Source organism: Rissa tridactyla, chromosome 5 (assembly GCF_028500815.1).
Source record: "Rissa tridactyla isolate bRisTri1 chromosome 5, bRisTri1.patW.cur.20221130, whole genome shotgun sequence".
NCBI lineage: Eukaryota > Metazoa > Chordata > Aves > Charadriiformes > Laridae > Rissa > Rissa tridactyla.
This window is the reverse complement of record NC_071470.1, coordinates 2,244,647-2,263,512: the sequence shown is the minus strand read 5'-3', so window position 1 is coordinate 2,263,512 and position 18,866 is coordinate 2,244,647. Positions and strand designations below refer to the sequence as shown.

The 18,866-nt window shown below is 40.9% G+C and overlaps 1 protein-coding gene across 1 annotated transcript in view; it reads left to right on the top strand.

Annotated features, from left to right (window-relative positions):
- The window catches only part of GPM6A (glycoprotein M6A), a 99,923-nt gene that overhangs the window by 56,588 nt on the left and 24,469 nt on the right, over window positions 1-18,866 (top strand). Inside the window, exon 3 of the mRNA XM_054202918.1 lies at window positions 15,802-15,958. Within this exon, the coding sequence (XP_054058893.1) occupies window positions 15,802-15,958 (157 nt within the window). The remainder of the gene's footprint in view (window positions 1-15,801; window positions 15,959-18,866) is intronic.

Genomic DNA, 18,866 nt, shown 5'->3' with positions numbered 1-18,866 from the left:
CTAGATGGCCTTTAAAGAACCCTCCCAACCCAACACAGTCTATGATTCTATGATGGATACTTCCATGATAATGCAGCTCAGTGATAGCAGCAATCAAAAAGCAAACCAAGTACCAGGAACTACTGGGAATATCACAGAGAAACAGGGAACATGCTAATGCCATTGTGTCAATCCATCTTTTATCCATATCATTAATACTGTGTACAATATTGGTGCCCCAAAGAAGGCAAAACAGGTTGATTCGAGTTATAGAAAAGAAGCTGTATGGTTAAAAATTGAGTATAGTAGGACTCCTCAATTGAGAGAGTGAGTGATTGAGATCTGTTGGGCTAGAGGTCTGCAAATTCACACTTATGAATGAGGAGCACAAGGTTAAATTGTCTTTCTCTTCCAGTAAAAGGAGGAAACTAGTAGGCACCAGGTTCAGCAGGTGATTCATCAGCAGGATGGTTCCTCAATTGTTGTGTAGCAGACCTGTGAAGCTAGGTCCATATTGTGGATGCCAAAAGCTTGTTTGGGTTCAAGGGAAGACTGGGTAATCTTGGAAAACAAATCCGTTGATGGTTTCTAATGGCGTACAGACTTATCCAGCTCAGGAAGTCCCAGAGGCTACAACAGCGATGGGGGTTATCCTATTGACTTGCCTGCTCTTTCTTTTTTATATTCATTTGTTTGAGATAGGCAAATGGGCAAGATATATATTTGATCTGACCTGGTACCACTGCTTTCATGATAGCTAGAAACAGAATCTTAAATTTCTTAACTTATGTAGTGCTGTCTTACCAACACCCTTTCCAAAGCTTCTCTGTGAACGCTAGCTCTATTGTTTCTGGAATTAGCAGCCGGAAGGGAGAAAGTACCAAACAAGCATGTCACTGCTATGCCATATCCAAATTTCTTCTGAGGACCGAGGAATTTAGATCTTCCTGTATAATAATAGATTGGGTTGATGGGAAGTATGTGACTTCTGCTTTGCCTTTTTTGGCTTGTCACTTCGAATAATGGGTCTGACTTGACTTGGCGGCTAAGGTTCATTGTTATCCTGAATGAGAGATCAGTCATTTTATTAGGCTCTAACTTATTTTATTAGTCCCTAGGAAGCCATTAGTGCAGAACAGCCACAAATCGATGCTTTCTCTTCGTAGCAAGTTTTCCAGCTTCCCTCTGTCAAATACTTAAGTGAAAATATCAGTCAGGAGCCACAGTTCAACTGCATATAACTCACTGGAAATGATTAAGGAACTGTAAAGGTGATTTTTTTTTTTCTTGGCATTAAATTGTTTGGCTTAGCTAGTACCTTTTTGTTCTGTTTGTTTGTTCTTTACTTAAAAATGTATTAAGCCCAGTTCTTTCCTGGGCAAACCTACTGGAATCGAAATTTCAATTTATTCAGTTGCGAAAGATGTCTCTAAAATTATGTCTTAAAGGGAAGAGGAGCAAATATTTTGACTAAAAGCAAATGAGCCGTTGCTTTTAGCTGAATAAACTGTGTGATTCTGAAAGAAATTTGCACACGTTAATTTTCTACCTGCTGAAGTAGATATTACTTTGCTTTTTAAAATAATTTTGTTGGGAGAAGAAATGCTTGATATTTTGTCGCAACTATTGATTAACAGTTGCCGGTAGAAAAGCCTTATGGTAATTATATCACTTTGAAAGACCAAAAAGCAGAAAGAAAAATTATGTACATAGAAACAGTTAAACAGTGCAGTGCCTACATTCTTAAAACTATACATATTGAAATGGAAATAAAACCTAGTTGTTTGTTGTTCTGATTAGAAATAGTAAGCATTTTAAAAACGTAATCTAGCAGCGTGCCCTACTAAATTACACTTTTTTAAGGCAATTTAAGACATTTTGGCTCTTAATGCTTCAAGTGGCATGAAGCGTCTCAGGCTGACCTGGAGTCTGTCCGTCTGTGATAAATGTGTAGGCAGATGCTGCAGTGGAGTGAAGTGTGTTAGATTCTGTTTAATCGCGCTTATGGTTTCTGTCTATATTTTTATTAGCACAGTGGATTTCAAATGTCATTCAGAATAAAAATCAATCCCTATCTGAGAGCTTCTTCTGTGGGTGGTAAGAGATAAGGGCTTTTTTAACTGTGCCCACAACTCGGTTTGTTCTGAATTCAGATAACACAACTCACAAGCCAGCCTGTATCTTTTATCTTTGTCAATATAGCTGCTCATTGCGATTTAGAAGAAGCTACAGACCCCTGTAGAGCAAGTAGGGCATAATGAGGGCATAAACAGGATCTGAAACACTTTTTAAGTGCCTAAAATAAAAACCAAGTACCTAAATCCAACAAAGCCATTCAGAAATGTCCATATCAATGTCCCCGAGGGCATCAAACAGCCCTGACTGTCCCTGCCTGGCCTCCCCTCAACCTGCCCATGGTCCAGGACCCCCCAGTTCAGCCTGGCCTGGGGCTCTCAGTCCCTCACCATGGACTCACCAGGCCATGGGGCTGGGGTGGGAGCTGGCTGCCCCGTGGGGAGCCCTCGTCCAACGTGGTGGGGGGAAACGAATTAATCAAGGACCTGCAGTTGGCCTCAAAGTCCCCTTGGAGGGCTCTGCCCTTGGGGGTTCAGCCCAGAGGGGCAGCCCCATGGGATGGAAGAGGTGGTCTGAGTGCTGGCCCTGCAGGGTGGATGTGGTCCCTCATTCCAGCGCCTCACACTCTTATCTGAGGTAAAACAAGATATACCAGCCGCGGCTCAGATCTGCTTCGGAAATACTAGCAAGTGGTAAACATTTATAATTTCAAAACTGAAGAGCGAGTTTTGCAGCTGGTTTTAAAATTCTTTAAATGCCAGGCAGTTAAAAAGATTCTCTCAAATTTCTGATTTTTCTTTCTTTTAAAATACGGAATATCACGGTCAATAATTCTGAGGTATTGGAGACGTCCTGGAGAGATGCTGCGTGGGGTAGAGATAGCGCCTTTATAGCAAAGGCTTACAGTAAAGAATTCTCTTGTTTTGAGGGGGAAAAAAACATTTTGCTTGTTTTGAGGGGGGAAAACCCCCAACAAATTTGGCCTGTAATAGGGTACTAAAAACAATAGTTTATAAAAAATAACAATGACTTTTTTTTAAAGGATTTAGTCTGAAAGTACTGGATTACGGCATAACTTGAATTTCTTCAGGGTGACACGGATAAAACAGATACTTTAAAGTCTTGAAAACTTAAATAAACCAAATGTATTGATATTCATGAGAACACATAGTGTACAGACAGGTGTTCCTGCTGGGGAGAGCACGTCTCCAAAAATCACAAAGCTGGATGAGGGAGACCCATCTGTCTTTACACAGTCCTTTCTAAAGCCACGAGCCTTTAATAAATTGGACGGTTATAAAAAACATTTGGAATTATCAATGAGTGACCTTTTCATTGGGTCTAACCGCTAAGGATACCGCTTTCTGACTCACTTTTGTGAAACTTCATTCCCTCTAGTGCCAGATTTCTTCACTGTCGACTTTATCACTGCTCTAACTGCTCTTTTCCCCCAAGTGGAGAAATGCCCGTTTGGGCATTTAATGAACAGAAGTCATCACACGTTGTCTGGGATGTGGATTCCTGCCGTGGATGTAGAGTAGTGATTTTTTGTTCCTTGTGATACAAAGGAAACCTAAAAAAAATTAAATACGGTCATTTAAATTATCCTGAAAATTGCCTTTATGATATTTTAACTGTAAGAGGGGAATGGTTTATGTTGCCTACTTTGTCATTTTAATGGCTCTGTAGGCTTCACTGAAACTGAGTAATCTGCTTGAGGCAGATGTGGCATTCAGTCGCTCTTCTAATAGCGTAATAAACTGCAGTGAACACTGTATCGGCAAAGTGCCGGGTGTAACTAGATTCGCTTAATCACTGATTTTGACAAGATTCTGAAGTCAGCAGAAGCAGATGTATGCTTATCAACAGTGTATTGTATGAGATGGATTTTTATATTTTTCTGGTGTTAGGAACAAATTCCAGAAGCGGTTTTTTAGAGAACTGCCAAACCTGGTGACTGGAAAATGGGAAACATTGCACTCATTTTTATCAAGGGTAGAAAGGAAGACCCTGGGAACCATCGCCCTGTCAGCCTCACCTCCGTGCCTGGGAAGATCATGGAGCAGATCCTCCTAGAAGCTATGCCAAGGCATGTAGAGGACAGGGAGGTGATTCAGGACAGCCAGCATGGCTTGAACAGGGTCAAGTCCTGGTTCACCAACCTAGTGGCCTTCTATGATGGAGTGACTACATCAGTGGACAAGGGAAGAGCTACAGAGGTCACCTATCTGGACTTCTGTAAGGCCTTTCACACGGTCCCTCACAACATCCTTCTCTCTACGCTGGAGAGATATGATGGGTGGACTCTTCAGTGGACGAGCAATTCGTTGTATGGTCACATCCAAAAGGTGGTGGTCAATGGCTCAATGTAACAAGTCATCAGTAACAAGTGGTATCCCTCAGGGATCCGTACGGGGACCAGCACTGTTTAATATCTTCTTCAATGACATAGACAGTGGGATTGAGGACACCCTCAGCGAGTTTGTGGATGACACCCAGCTGAGTGGTGCGGTTGACACACCTGAGGGACAGGATGCCATCCGGATGGACCTTGACAGGCTCAAAAAGTGGGCCCGTGTGAATCTCATGAGGTTTAACAAGGCCAAGTGCGGGGTCCTGAACCTGGGTCAGGGCAACCCCCCGTATCAGCACAGGCTGGGAGATGAAGGGATTGAGAGCAGCCCTGCCGTGAAAAGCTGGACATGAGCTGGGAATGTGCGCTCACAGCCCAGAAACCCCATGCACCCTGGGCTCATCCCCAGCAGCGTGGGCAGCAGGGCGAGGGGGGGATTCTGCCCCTCTGCTCCGCTCTGTGAGACCCCCCTGCAGTGCTGCCTCCAGCCCTGGGGCACCAACAGCAGAAGGACACGGAGCTGTTGGAGCGGGGCCGGAGGAGGCCCCGGAGCTGCTGGGAGGGCTGGAGCCCCTCTGCTGTGAGGACAGGCTGAGAGAGCTGGGGGGGTTCAGCCTGAAGAAGAGAAGGCTCCGGGGAGACCTTCCAGCCCCTTCCAGTCCCTAAAGGGGGCCTACAGGAAATATGGGGAAAAACCTTTTAGCAGGGTGTGTCGTGATAGGCCAAAGGGTAATGGCTTTAAACTAAAAGAGGGAAGATTTAGACTAGATACAAGGAAGAAGTTCCTTACTGTGAGGGTGGTGAGACAGTGGCTCAGAGAGGTGGTTGATGCCCCATCCCTGGAGGTGTTCAAGGCCGGGTTGGACGGGGCTCTGAGCAACCTGGTCTGGTTGAAGATGTCCCTGCTCATTGCAGGGGGGTTGGACTGGATGACCTTTAAAGGTCGCTTCCAACCCAAACCATTCTGTGATTCTATGAAATCAGCAGCACGAGGTATGTTTGGTGTATTTCCCAACAGCGTCTTTTCACAGTTCTTTCTCTTTAGTATGCAAGGCCAGCTAGTGCCATCTGTCACATGTTTGGGATATATAGGCCACAAAACAAGGGAATCATGCTCTTACAGCGGAAAATGAAGAAACCTTCCTGATAGAAACAGTAACACCATTTTCCTACTACAGTCAGCGCTAATTCAGGTCGTTGTAAATACACTTCCTTTTAAAGGTGTGAAACCAAATAGTAAACTAAACGAAGTTACAATCTGTAAATCTGTTGTCACTATCTTCTCTGTTGGAAGTGCCCCAGACGCTCTGCTGGAGCCAACTTCTTACAGCTCAAAATTTCCTTCCTTTCAAAATGTGAAAGGCGGCGTTTCAGATGCTGTTATGTCCAAGTTTGATGCTTGCTGATAACCTCTCTGTTAGTCCTTCTATAGTTATTGTTTATTAAAAGGATATTATTAAGAAATATACATATGTATGTGCAACTGCTTTCTTCTGAGGAAAAGCAAAAGAGCATGTGTAGAAGCTTTTATATCCCTCTTTTTAGTGTTTGGAACCAGTGTTTCGAGAGGCAGATAAATGGATGTTATTCTGATGTTCTGCTGTTCTTTCTTTTTGTTGGCTTTGAAGCTATCACAAGTTAAATATTGGTACCACTAAAAATATTATTGTTATTGTTAATATTATTAATGGCATATCTAGTGTTAATGGAATACTGTGAAAGGTATTACAATGACACCTGTAGTAATGGCTAGCTGATAGGAAATACGGTATGTATAAATATTTGCATTAGACCATGTGATGATTCTGTTTCAGCCATCTACTCTGTACGCAATAGCACTAATCTGGTTTTCCCTATGCATGTTTGTTCCATTACAAAAGCTTGGCGTTCTTTAAATTTGAACTTAAATTATGCTTTAAGCACTACTTGTGTTATGGGAAGCAAAACACGTAGGGCTCAGTATAATGACCATATAACGTATGCGAGGCAGTGTCCTCATATGTCTCTGGAAGCGATAGGACGAGGGGCAATGGTTTAAACCAGAGCAGGGCAGGATTAGATGAGACATTAGGAAGAAGTTCTTTACACTGAGGGTGGTGAGACACTGGCCCAGGCTGCCCAGAGAGGGGGTGGAGGCCCCATCCCTGGAGACATTCAAGGCCAGGCTGGATGAGGCTCTGAGCAACCTGATCTAGTTGAAGATGTCCCTGCTGACTGCAGGGGGGTTGGACTAGATGGCCTTTAGAGGTCCCTTCCAACCCAACACAGTCTATGTTTCTATGATCCCATGGAAGCAGCAACCATCAGCCACCCCAAAGAGCCCTGGCAGGTGGCCCCACGGGGTCTGTAAGAAGGTTCTCTCTGAGCCTGTGAACAGGGGGAAGATGGGAAAGAAGTGGAGATGGACTCGGTTTGCAGATACCAAACCAGGCAGACTGCCTGTGGTTGACGTCCAGGCTGGTGCCGTCATTTGTTTGAGAGATATGCTGCCTTTTTGGAGGTGTACGCTCCCTATTGGTAAAGATTGTTTTCACTCTCCCGGTTACATGATAGTATCCAAGTTGCTATTTAAACACGAGTTTACATTTCCTTTATATATCAGATTAATATATTATCTAGGGAGTATGATCTGAAGTTTTTAGCTTCGTATCTGTTAACTTAGCATTAAAAGATTTTTATAAAATGATAGTTTTATATTAAAAAGTAATTCTTTTTAAAGTATGCTGCCTTAGAAATATGTTTGGTTTTCAGATAATAGATTTTCTTGTTGCATTAGGTCAATTTGATACCTCTAAAAGTATCTGGAAAAAGTTATAGATATGAAAAAAATTACAAATGTTAGCAAAAATATTTTATTACAAAATATTTTGCTAATGCAATGTTTGGAAACTTAAAATCCTTGGATATTTCTACATTGAGAAACGTTAAGTGTAGTTTCTTCTGTGACAGCAAATAACTTTCATAGAATCTTAATTCACCTAAGCATTGTCGAAATCCTAGCTGGGTGTGTAAGACTGTGCCTGCTGTGTGCGCTGCATCGGCTCGTAATCGTCTCGTGCTCTGGAAAATGGGCAGCAGCGGGCTGAGGTTTGCTTTATCCAAACCCTCTTTTGAAATCTGCAGACAATCTGCTCCCTTGGTATTTTTGAGATTCTATGGTTCTGTGAATTCTACGATGAACCATTCTGTGAGATGTAAGTGCTGAAGATGTAGTCCAGAGTTGAGTGGAAGAGTCGTATACATCAGAAAGCAGCGCTAACACCATCGAATCTGAGCAGTGGGCATAAATACTCGGTGCTAATAACTCGCTGTTCATCCAGGATTTATTTCAGGGACTCGTTTTGGACTGAGTCTTGCCTGCTACGATGGGCTGAACGTCCAGTAGTGGCTGGAGGGCAGTAAGAGCACTCCTGGAGCACGCTTCTCATTGAGCTTGAATTGGAAAGCAATCTGTGTCGCGCACTCTGAAAAACATGATGCGAACTGTATCTCAATAAGTGGGAACAGCTGCGGGACTTGCTTAAAAATAAATAAAATAAAAAAAAAAGCCATTCCTGAGCCAAAACGTTGACAGGGATGTACACGTAATCCCTACTGCTGTAACATCACAGGTTTGTTCACTGAGCTCAGTGGTAAAAAGACTTCTAATGTGGCTAATTAAAGATCCCACTAATAGCACACTTGGAGTTCTTGCACCTGGATTCTGACTACACGTAGGAAAATGAAGTCATCCCTGGAAGGATGGCCGGACTCGGGCCAAAGTCTCTTGTTTGTGTATTATATTTGACAGGAATTTTATTATTTATAATATCAATCAATATTATTTATAATATAATACCAAATATTATATATTTGACAGGAACCACCAGAGAGAGCACAATATCATTGAAGGATGCATCTCTTGTTTTTAAAAAATAGAGTTTACTTAAGGAGAACAGTTTCCGTTACATTGGAATGGTTCAGTCACACATAAAAAGTAAAACTGGGCAAATACAGCACACTAAAGATTTTAGATCTGCATTTTAGATCTGGTATCGTTCCCTAGATGGACCAAATCTGACAAAACATGCCAGCACCTGAGAATATGACCTTTGCAAGACTATACACTGCTGAAAAGTCACATTTACGACCTGCTCAGCTGTATTGTGTAGCCTAGCGTCCTGTATTCTGATAAAACCCAAACCAGTAAGAATCTATGTAAGTAAAAGTTAGGATTTGGGAGATAGCTGCAAAAATGTGGTCCTCGTTTCATGAAATAATTCAACGAGGAAATTGATAACAGCGCACATGAGTAACAGCAGAATGATCTTACATAAAGAAATTTTTCATCTGTGCAGAGACAGTCCACTACCTTTAGGCAAACAGCTGTATTATTTATTCCTGCGTTAAGCATCTCTCTTGGTTGTCTGGAGTTTCGGGTTGGCTATAATCGCTGCGGGCCCGTGACTCGAAGCATTTGCGGTAGACCTTCCTCATCGGTCAGTTCATCTTCGTAGGAAATATCTGTCTCTCTTTTAAGCACCTTTATTTCCTTTTTGTCTTAGTTTACAAGCCCGTGGAAAGGAAAGCGCGTATTCCTATGTAATATACACAGTTAAACCTTGCTTCGTGTGCCATTCACAGCTAAGATGACCGGCCTTTCCACAGGAGAAAGGAAAAGCGTAAAATTAACTATTCCCATCCCAATCTGGAGTTTTAGTATCGAGTTGCCAGTCATACGCTATCAGTATTTACCGTGTGTGACTCCGAGTTTACGTCCGTAATAATGAGATACTTGCAAATCCTGTGGTACGCTTTTGCCACATCTTTTTGCTCTGTATTGCTATGGAAAGTTGCCTGGGAATTCAGTATCCGTAGTGCACAACGCCACCACGTAACTCTGCCAGAAACCTGCACGTTACTGTGCACTAATTCCAGTTTTTTTGGGGCCATCTTCAGGCAAAGAGGGCTCCAGATTCCCTCTGTAATTAGCATCTTTACGAATGTTTCTAAGAAAGTCGGCTTGCTAGAGGTGAGCAGAGAGAACGAGCCCGGATTATCAGAAACAAATTTGAGAAGCAGCATTGTCCACGCGTCACACTCAGAATTTTGTGGTTTGGACTCAAACACTCCGTGATTATTTAAATTCTTATACTGGATCCTTTCCCGTTCCAAGAAAGTTTCAAGATTCATAGGGCAGAAATGGGGTTTGCGCTGCTCTCGCTCCTCTTCCATCGGCTTGGGAACTCTCTGCTGCTTTGAGAGGTGCTCCGTGAAATCTCGGCTCGACCGTCCCATTCCTAGGAAGGAAGAAACCATCAGACTTTTTGAGGATGGCGATTTAAGGTTGTGTTCTGCATATGTATGCTACAAATCAGTCTGTTAAAATCCATGGGATCTTATGCCACAACAGCTGCTGTTCAGAGCAGAATAACAAAATCTGGCCCCCGGAGACTGTGAGTGTAACTCACATGTGACAGTGTGATGACCCGTTCTTCGTATAATTTATATAATTGAGCAAACGATTTGTATGATTACATACAAAATTTCTTCCCGAAATACAGAATCATAAGAATTCTGTTTTCTTTTTATTATGTTTTATTTCTACTTTAATAAAAAATACTTTTAGGTCTTTGTTGCTCTTATCCTTCCTCTACTATTAACCCTTCCTCCTTTTATCATTTCCTGACAAACATTAATTAACCATTCTTGTACTGCAATTTTCTTTTCTTTCCACCTGAAATTTAGAAGTTTAGATGCTGTATTAACCTAATCTCAGAAAAAAATCCCTCATGGACCTGTGCTGACATTTTATTACTAGTTTCATTTTTCTCTTCTCCACGGTGGGGATATTTCAGTTTCTTTTACCTCATTTATGTTGTCACCTGCAGTTTTTTGGTCTTACTTTGCAGTTAGTACATGCTTATTAATAAATGCTTCTTTCTCCTTGTGGGCTCTATGTTTTCCTTCTCAAGTTTGCCTTTGCTTCTCTCCTCCCTTTGCTAACGATTCCCCAGTGCTTCATGGTACCAACATCTTCCTTGCTCGACCTCCTTAAGTGAATAACGTCACGAATTTACACCAAGGAATTGTTCCCAGCTGGTTTGCAGGAGAGCCTGAGCACCTCTTTTAAAAACTTCCATGGGGCATGGCTTTTGCATACCCCAAGCAACCCTTCTGGCTTGCAAATATCCTCTTTTCCCTCGTCTCTCTACGAAAAAACCACGTTTGCAAACCTGTTCCTACAAGCTTGAGAGAGCCGGAGGGGGCAGGCTGCGATCTCAGCCTCTTACCAGCCTCTTGGGATCAGCCCCATGGAGAGCAAGAGGGTCAGCGCGGGGGCCAGAATTGCTGTTTTACAGGGTAATTTGGAGATTATTGTACATTTGAGATGCAAACATCAACTAGTCAAAGTCCCTTGTGGTTGAAAAAAATAAATTAATGGCAAAAAACCCAACTCGCCCTCACCCAAAAAGGCCAAACTGACCTACCCCAATGGTAGTGACTACACGCATTTCTCATCTTTCTGAATTGTCTATGCCAGCTATACAAAAAGGCAGTTTTTAATTAGGAATTGTTCTATGATAATCTAATTAACTTTTTATTACTTTGATAGGCTGATATTTTATTTTCCTTATTGTGTTTTTTTAGCTTGGAAGTAGGGATAATTACCTGAATCTCCTTGCATTCAGAGGGTATAGGTACAGCTCGCTGCTAATGATGTGCTCTTCAGGACCTGTAGGATCTGAATGTCATCTGTATTTGGAGAAATTATGTTATAAATTCAGGAAGAGAAAGGTGAGGATGAACTACAAATGCTGAAAAACTAGTTCCGCAGTAATACCTAGTACTCTGGTGGGTTAGGAAGCCAAAGCCTCTGTGACAGTAGGCTTTTATCTCTTGTTCAGGCTGAAGCATACACATACTTTATTTAAATAAAAAAAAAAAAATTCTGGACAGCGTGAGAATCACGTGTCACAGGGCAAACTAATGTGTTTTCTTTTGTTGCTGCTAATTGCAAATAAATGTCTGCAATGCATGCCTATATTAACCAAATTAAATGAAAATATCCCTAGCTGGTATTGTATATCGTTCCAAAGCAATGTTAAGTAATTTTGATAGAAAAATGTATATTTGTGTGCATTAGCTGAGGGCCAACCTTCACCATGGAGGGCAGAAAGTGTACCATGATTAGACTGAATAGTGTAAAGGCTTCAGGTTCAACTACAATTTGTAGTTCCTTTTAGGACCCTATAAACTATAAAGGGTCAATGTTAACAGTTCTTCTTGGCTTATCTGTTGGGGTCGTAAATGCACGTATTAGGGTGGAACAGTACTGGTTTACTCCAGTGAAGCGACTAGTTCCTCAAGCCCAAAACGTTATTCCTTCTAGACAGTTAACAGAAGCTAATTATGAACATTGAAATAATTTTGAAACGGGGTGTAATAATTATGAGCTCAGTTGATGGAAGGAGCCTCAACAACAAAAAACCCTGATTTGTTATAGCACACTTTTTGAAAAAAGCCTGCTACACACGGACATGATCATTCAACAGTTAATCTTATTGCTTGCTGATTTATTTATTTATTTATTTAATCCTTGAATTTGCCAAAGCACCGTGAAAATACACAGTAGGAAATCTGCAACATTGATCTGACTCACTGAGAATGTTTTCACTCCCCTCTGACTTGTCTCTGCTGGGATAGTCTACTCGGTGCTTGGCTACAGCCTGCTCCTGGAGATGGTACCAGTGATGGCTTCCATCAGTACCTTCTGTCAGAGGAAGAAAGTGTTTTCTCTAGAGCTATTTTAATATTCGTCTTGTCGGATGGACTCCAGATTCAGATTAATGAATTAGGAAGTCCGCTTAATATGCAATAATTAATGACCCAGCAGCAGAAAAGGAACTAAAAATTGAAAGATCAGCTTGATTTCAATCGCAAATTGAAAACACTACGTTTCTGGTTTTAACATTTCTGAAAATCGTGTTGTGAGGACAATCAGATCTGGAACCCATGGAGCCTCTACAAGATTAGGACAGTTTTAGATTATTCTGTAAAAAATAAAAGGCTTTTGCTAGGTTCAAGATGTTTTTCACCATCAATTTACATTTAGATAGACATTCCGCTTATTCTACCCAGCAACCTAGGTTAACATGTGAAGACTGCACGATCAACGCATATTTGTTAAAATCAGGTTTATCTTCACAATCTTCATTGTCTGCCTTTAATAGAAACATTTCATGACTCTATAAAATATCCATAGGAGTCCCGCAGTTAGTGAATAGGTAGGCAAGATTTGAACAACCTGGTCCAGTGGGAGGTGTCCCTGCCCATGGCGGGGGGTTGGAACGAGGTGGTCTCTACGGTCCCTTCCAACTCTGACAATTCTATGCTTCTATGATTTCTTATTGTTCATTTAGTGTAGCTTTAGTCTTCACCTAATGTACTTCAGGAGTACAAAATTTATCTTTATAGTTTTGTCTCTTCTTCCTTTGCTCCGTACCCACCTCGTTCCTCCCATTTCAGCCTACGCAAGTGCGAGCCCTGATTGTCCTTCTCCTTTGTCCTCACCCATTGTGCCCCTTGGCTCCTGTTCATCACCCCGCCTGCCGTTCCCTTCTACCGCCCTGCTTGCTCTCGTGCTCTGTCTGCAGCATTTGAGACTTTGCTGAAACACAGATGGCAATTAATCTCCCTGAGTTCATCCCCAAAGAATCACATTTTTATTTTAAAGAAAGGCAATCTCCCTTTTACAAGGCCCGTATTTTATTGTCTGTTCTAATGTCGCTGGAAAATCAAAGTTTATCTGAAATTTATTGTATACTCCAGAATAATTTAATACCAACACTATTTAAAAAATTAAATGTATATAAAATGTTACTGTTGCAATACGTTTTCTTTAAATACAGCATGCACTAAATGTAGTTATATTGCAATACAATTCTGTCTGATGGTTAAAGAGGCAGTTGATTGATTGTTCCACAATTTTTTTTTATGTTTTTACTCTTTCCATTCTACAAGATCCTTTCTTCTTGGAGTAAATCTGGCTTTTTCATCTCATGTGCTCTGATCGGTAGAGACTTTACTATTTCTCTCTGCAGAGGGTATACGAGGAAGAAATTGATTTCTATATTTGACTAGTGTATAGCTATATATATATTTTTTCCCTGTAGAAGGCTTAAGTGAAAGTTATTCTTTCGGTTACACATAAGGCTGAGGAAAAAGCAGAGCTCTTTTGGTACGCTTTTTGATACAAGCGGCTCAGTGGGAGGCTCAGCACAGATGGTTTAAAGGGCTGTTGCAAGGGCAGAAATAGTCTTTGGACTTCCCAAAAGCCTTAATCTCTTTAGGGCAACGAGAGCTGGTCGTTTCTCCATCCCTGAGTACACTGGGGTCTGTGAGGAGCCGCTGCTGGCAGAGCTCCCAGGCTTCAGCCACTGGTGGACATCGCAATTTTATAAGGTGTATAATGTCGGAACTGGAAGAGATCTCAGGGAATAATTCCAAAGTTTCTGTTTGCTGGGTTCTTGTAAATTTATTTTCATCAGTAATGACCAGATAGGCTCAGAAGATCATTTTCCTGTTAAAATAGTGTTACACTGGCTGAATTACTATAAAATTAGGGAAATGAGATTTTTACAATGCAATCAGCAATTCTATCTATTAAAATAAATTGCATCTTTGCATCATCCAATAGTGCCTATAGCGTTAAATTTGCTTCACCGTTGTGGATATTTCATGTATCTATTCCATACAGATATCAGTTTACCCTCGTTTTCACTTGAGCAGGAGAGAAAAAGTGATGTAGAGGAAAGCTGAGAGAGCTTTGTTATTGGAATGCCAGGGAAAACCACATCGTGTCTCGTTCCACGACCCTTCAGTTATCACGTTCTGAAAAACGCTCCAGTAGGTGCCAAGAGTGTTCATTTCTAATACTTCTCCCACTCCCAATCAAGTCACAAGTTTAATTGTGTTTTTATGAGACTAATGCAAACTTAAGATACATTCAGTGAAGTTGTAGACACAGTCATACACCTGAAATATCAGCTGTAAACTTGAATCTGACTTGGAATCTCTCGAAAACCGTCCAAACTCAAAGATGTTTTAATGGGGGTTTGAGCTTTGTTATTGTATTGTACATGTAAAACATGTCCTGATAGTTGTCTTTTGGGTGATGATGAAAACTGAGATCCTAAAGAAATGTTATCGTTAAATATTTCCTTTAATAACAAAAAAAAATTAGTCTTTATGTCTTGAGAAACATCCGGTTTGCATAGTGGTTTGGTAGATGTCAAAATTAATCTTGAAGATCCTAATGGATCTCTGGCTTATTTTTTGTCCTACTTTGTTGTGAGCTGTCGCTATCTTGACCTGGACAATATGACAAACTTACTAACATCTTACACCGGCATGTTACCATTTTATGAGGAGTTTTGTAACTCTTGCTGTGTCATGTTGATAAACTGGAAGCTTACTGGGGCTGGTTTTTTAGAGAGGTCCAAGCAGGAAACACTGAAACCTGCTGATCCACGGCAATGGTCACTAGGAATGTTTCCAAGTTTAGACCAGACACTTGGAGCAGAGAGGTGCTTTCAAAGAGCTTTTCACAAAACCTGGTCATGAGAGAACATTTAGGAGTCAGAGTCTCCTTGAGCCACTGTTGACCTTCTGGACAGTGCTGGGCAGGACAACTACATGACAATCCGGGTAATCTTCTTTGCAATAAATTTGGCCTTCTCAGGGTCTGCACGTTACACTGTAAGCCACCCATTTCTTGAGCTTTAGGTCTGTGAAATGATGTTTTCAAAGCCCCATTATAGAAGAACGCCGGATGATCTGACCTTATTACCTTCCCAATAACATCTTTCCGGTTTGAAGTTAGGGATCTCTCTTGATGGCTTTATTATTCTGTGTCAGACACTTTGTCCATTGGAGAATAAGTGGAAAAATAATAATGAGGAGAAGATAGCAGAGATTGGCACTGCAGCTTGAAAACTACCTGTACGTGTAGGAAGATTTATGGAAGATTGTGACAAAATACCTCTTCTATAACCTAAGTGCTGGATACAATGTGCTACTCAGGAGATGTGTCAGATTCTTGTTTCCTTTTCCTTTTTCTTTTTTTTTCCTTTGCTAATGTATTTAAAGGAAAAATAAAATGAGAATTAACCGACTTTTAAATTATTCTGATAAACTGTGCTGCCTTCCCTACACAGATCCATTTTTACGTTTTGTGAAATTAAACAGCCCAGTGTTTCTTATATAAAGGCTCTTTTATTCCAAAGTTCATTCCTAAGTTGAATCCAGTGCAGAAACTTTGAGGCTTAGTGGGTCTGATTATCTCACCCTGAAATTTCAGAGTCAGCTTTAAACATTTATGCCGATAAATAATTTTTGCTGTTCCTCTACAGGATTGACATCTTCAAGTACGTGATATACGGTGTAGCAGCTGCTTTCTTTGTATATGGCATTTTGCTGATGGTGGAGGGATTCTTTACAACTGGTGCCATCAAGGATCTCTACGGGGATTTCAAAATCACCACTTGCGGCAGATGTGTCAGCGCCTGGGTAAGTGGTTAAGAAAGCTTTTGCACTTATGACAATTCCAACACGTTTTGGATATTTGTAGTGCCTTGCGATGTTTATTTTTGGGGTTTTGTTACTTAAATATTTTCTGATACTTCAGTTTAGCGGTTACAAATTATAGAAAAGGCAAATAGAGTGTTAGAAATGCTCTCTATGCGATTAGGAGCAGTCTCTTTGCAGCTAGGAGCAATTAATTCCACCAGTTGAATGGGAAAGCTTATTCTCTCAGCAACGTAAGCTGTTCGGGACAGGACTAAAAGTGTGTCATGCCTTCAGTGGTACTGGGCAAGACGGGTTTTTCTTACTAACGCTTTCATTTAGAAATCCTGCCTGTTCCTCTTTGGCTGAGACCTGTCATCAGCTTTTCTTTTGATTTTAAAAGGCAAACAGCCCATTATTTACTCCTACCTTATCTCTGGTTTGGAGAGACCGTTCACTTACGACCATGGCAATGCTAGATTCAAAAAAATTCTGATTTGTAGTGGGACTTAAATGGAGGTTTCTCATACTAAAATTGCTGACTGGGAACAAACCTCAGCGACAGAGAACATTTTCCAGGCACACTTAAAATTATCAAAACTGGTTTTTTAAGGTTAAACTGACATTTAAGGTTAAACTGGACACAGTTAACCTACACGTTGGAAACTGGGGAATACAGCGGGTATGCCCTCCCTACACAGACGTAACATGCTCCACAGCAATGTTGCTTTTTCATCTTTTTTTCCTTTATTGCTGTCAGATGTCACTGTATGATTTTGGCACTGCGACTAAGTGTTGTTTTGAAGCCCTTAAATAAATATACAAATAAAGACTGGGAACATTTTAAAGAGGGAACAATCGTTGCTTATACCAACACTGCTTTCATCTCCTGGAAAGAAACCTCCAATCCATATTCAGTGAGAACCCACCAAGCTACTTCAAATTCTGTACAGAGCAGCACATTTTTCCGAACGTTGTTTTTTTCTTCACAGCTCCCATAAAAGCCTGTCCTCGGTGTTGCAGCAGAGCAAAGCTGCGTCCTCTCGGCTTGGATGCCCTGGCAGTATAAACTGTCATTCTGTAGCACGTGTCTAGGAGAAATGAACAGTTAAGCATCTATTCCTCGGTTAATATCACGGTTATTATTAATGATTCATCAAATTAATTCCTTCAGCCTGTTACTTTCCTCATCAGTAATTTGTAATTTATTTTTTTTTACTTTAAGAAACCTTGGCTGTCCCATTTTGCAGCTAAGGTTAAGGCTGTATACTGTTTGTGACCACAATTAAAACAAGCCAGCAATTATTTTGAGTTAAATACGTTGTTGTTGTTATTCTTGAAGTCAGTGGAAGTTTTTTCTTTTCCCTGGAAAAGCAAAAAAATCTGTTCGATTGCTTTTCTTATTCTGATGCTATATCAGTAAGGTTGCTATGCAAATGTCTGGAGCTATTTGGGGTTATTATTCTGGTTTTAACTTCTGTGCTCTTAGAGGTTTGAGAGTATGACAGTATATACCGCATTTTTTTCAATTAAAACTTGAGGCCCTTTTTGACTGGGTTTATTTTGCTTATTTCGTATTTAAAATCCTTAAGTGAGAAATAGCAGCTTCCATTAAAAAAACCCGACATTTGGAAATAGAAGATGTTTCAGTCCAGCAGTGACACGTTTATAATTTATCTAGTTCCTTAAATCATGCAAACGATGTGAAGAAATAGGTTCCAAGAACAACAGAAAGACGAGTGGAGAGGTAAATTGAGCCTAATCGGTATCCTCGGGTGTCAGGCCCAGATTGTTCTACTGCTCTGCAAATTTGCTGTCATCAATTCTGGGACGTACAGTTGCCAAAATGAGAGGACTGGCAGATACTGCGTGTTGCAAGCAAACTTTCTGGTATAGAAATTTGAGGTAGTAATTTTGTAAATATTAAAATCTAAGCTGTCAAAGACTAAAGAGCTGGCTTCCTTTAGCAATACCTTAATACTAAGAGAAATGGACACGCAGGATGGGTGTGCTTTTGAAGAATTAAAATGACAAAATGGCTCCACACCAAAAATACCTTTGTGAAAATCCAGTCGTGACAACGATTTCCCATCAAATTCGCTGATGTCTTTCTAAATACCGGTTAGTATGTTAAGGTCTGAAAACGAAGTCCTTCTGCTTTACCATTGTCATCAATTACTTCTCATTAATAGTTTTCATGAGCATATTTATTACATCTGTGACTAAACCTATTGGGAAAAGGGAGGAAAAAATACCAACAAAAAATTTCAAGGAGGACAAGCTCATTTTAACTTGGTGTGAACAAGCTGTATTTCTCGCTGGAAATCTGCAAAGTAACATCTTTTTTTTTTTTTTTTTTTTTCTTTCTTATTAAAATATTCCTTGAAAAGCAGGCATTTAGGAAGGAAAACCAACATCTACAGAAACTTTTCATGGGCCCTCCCTGACTCTGACTAACTCGCTTTCTAGCTCTATACGGGCGAAAGGAATTTTTTTTCGCCTGAAGTAAAGGAAAAAGAATTAGTTCCACCTAAGCCTTCCAGTGATCGTACACATGATTAATCGGGCCCTGTGGGCATCCGGAATCGTGCAGGTCATTCCCTCTGGGATGGGAGAGGGGGCCTGTGAAAGCGCCCGGGAAGAGGCTCCTCAGCAGCGTTTTTTGGAATTAATTTACTGTGAAAAGTAGAACCAAAGGGGTATAACAGTTGCAGTCACATTCGAGGAGGGGTGGCTGGGTTTTTACTCTCCATTTTTCAACGCCCGAACATGCTTTTAGAGAATTAACTAAAGAGTTATATGTAATAGTGCTGCAGCGTGATTCGTGAAGAATGGGAGGCAGGCCTGACGCCAGCTGTGCCACTGGTGCTATATTGGCGATTTAATACCCTTCCTATCTATAGTCAGCGAG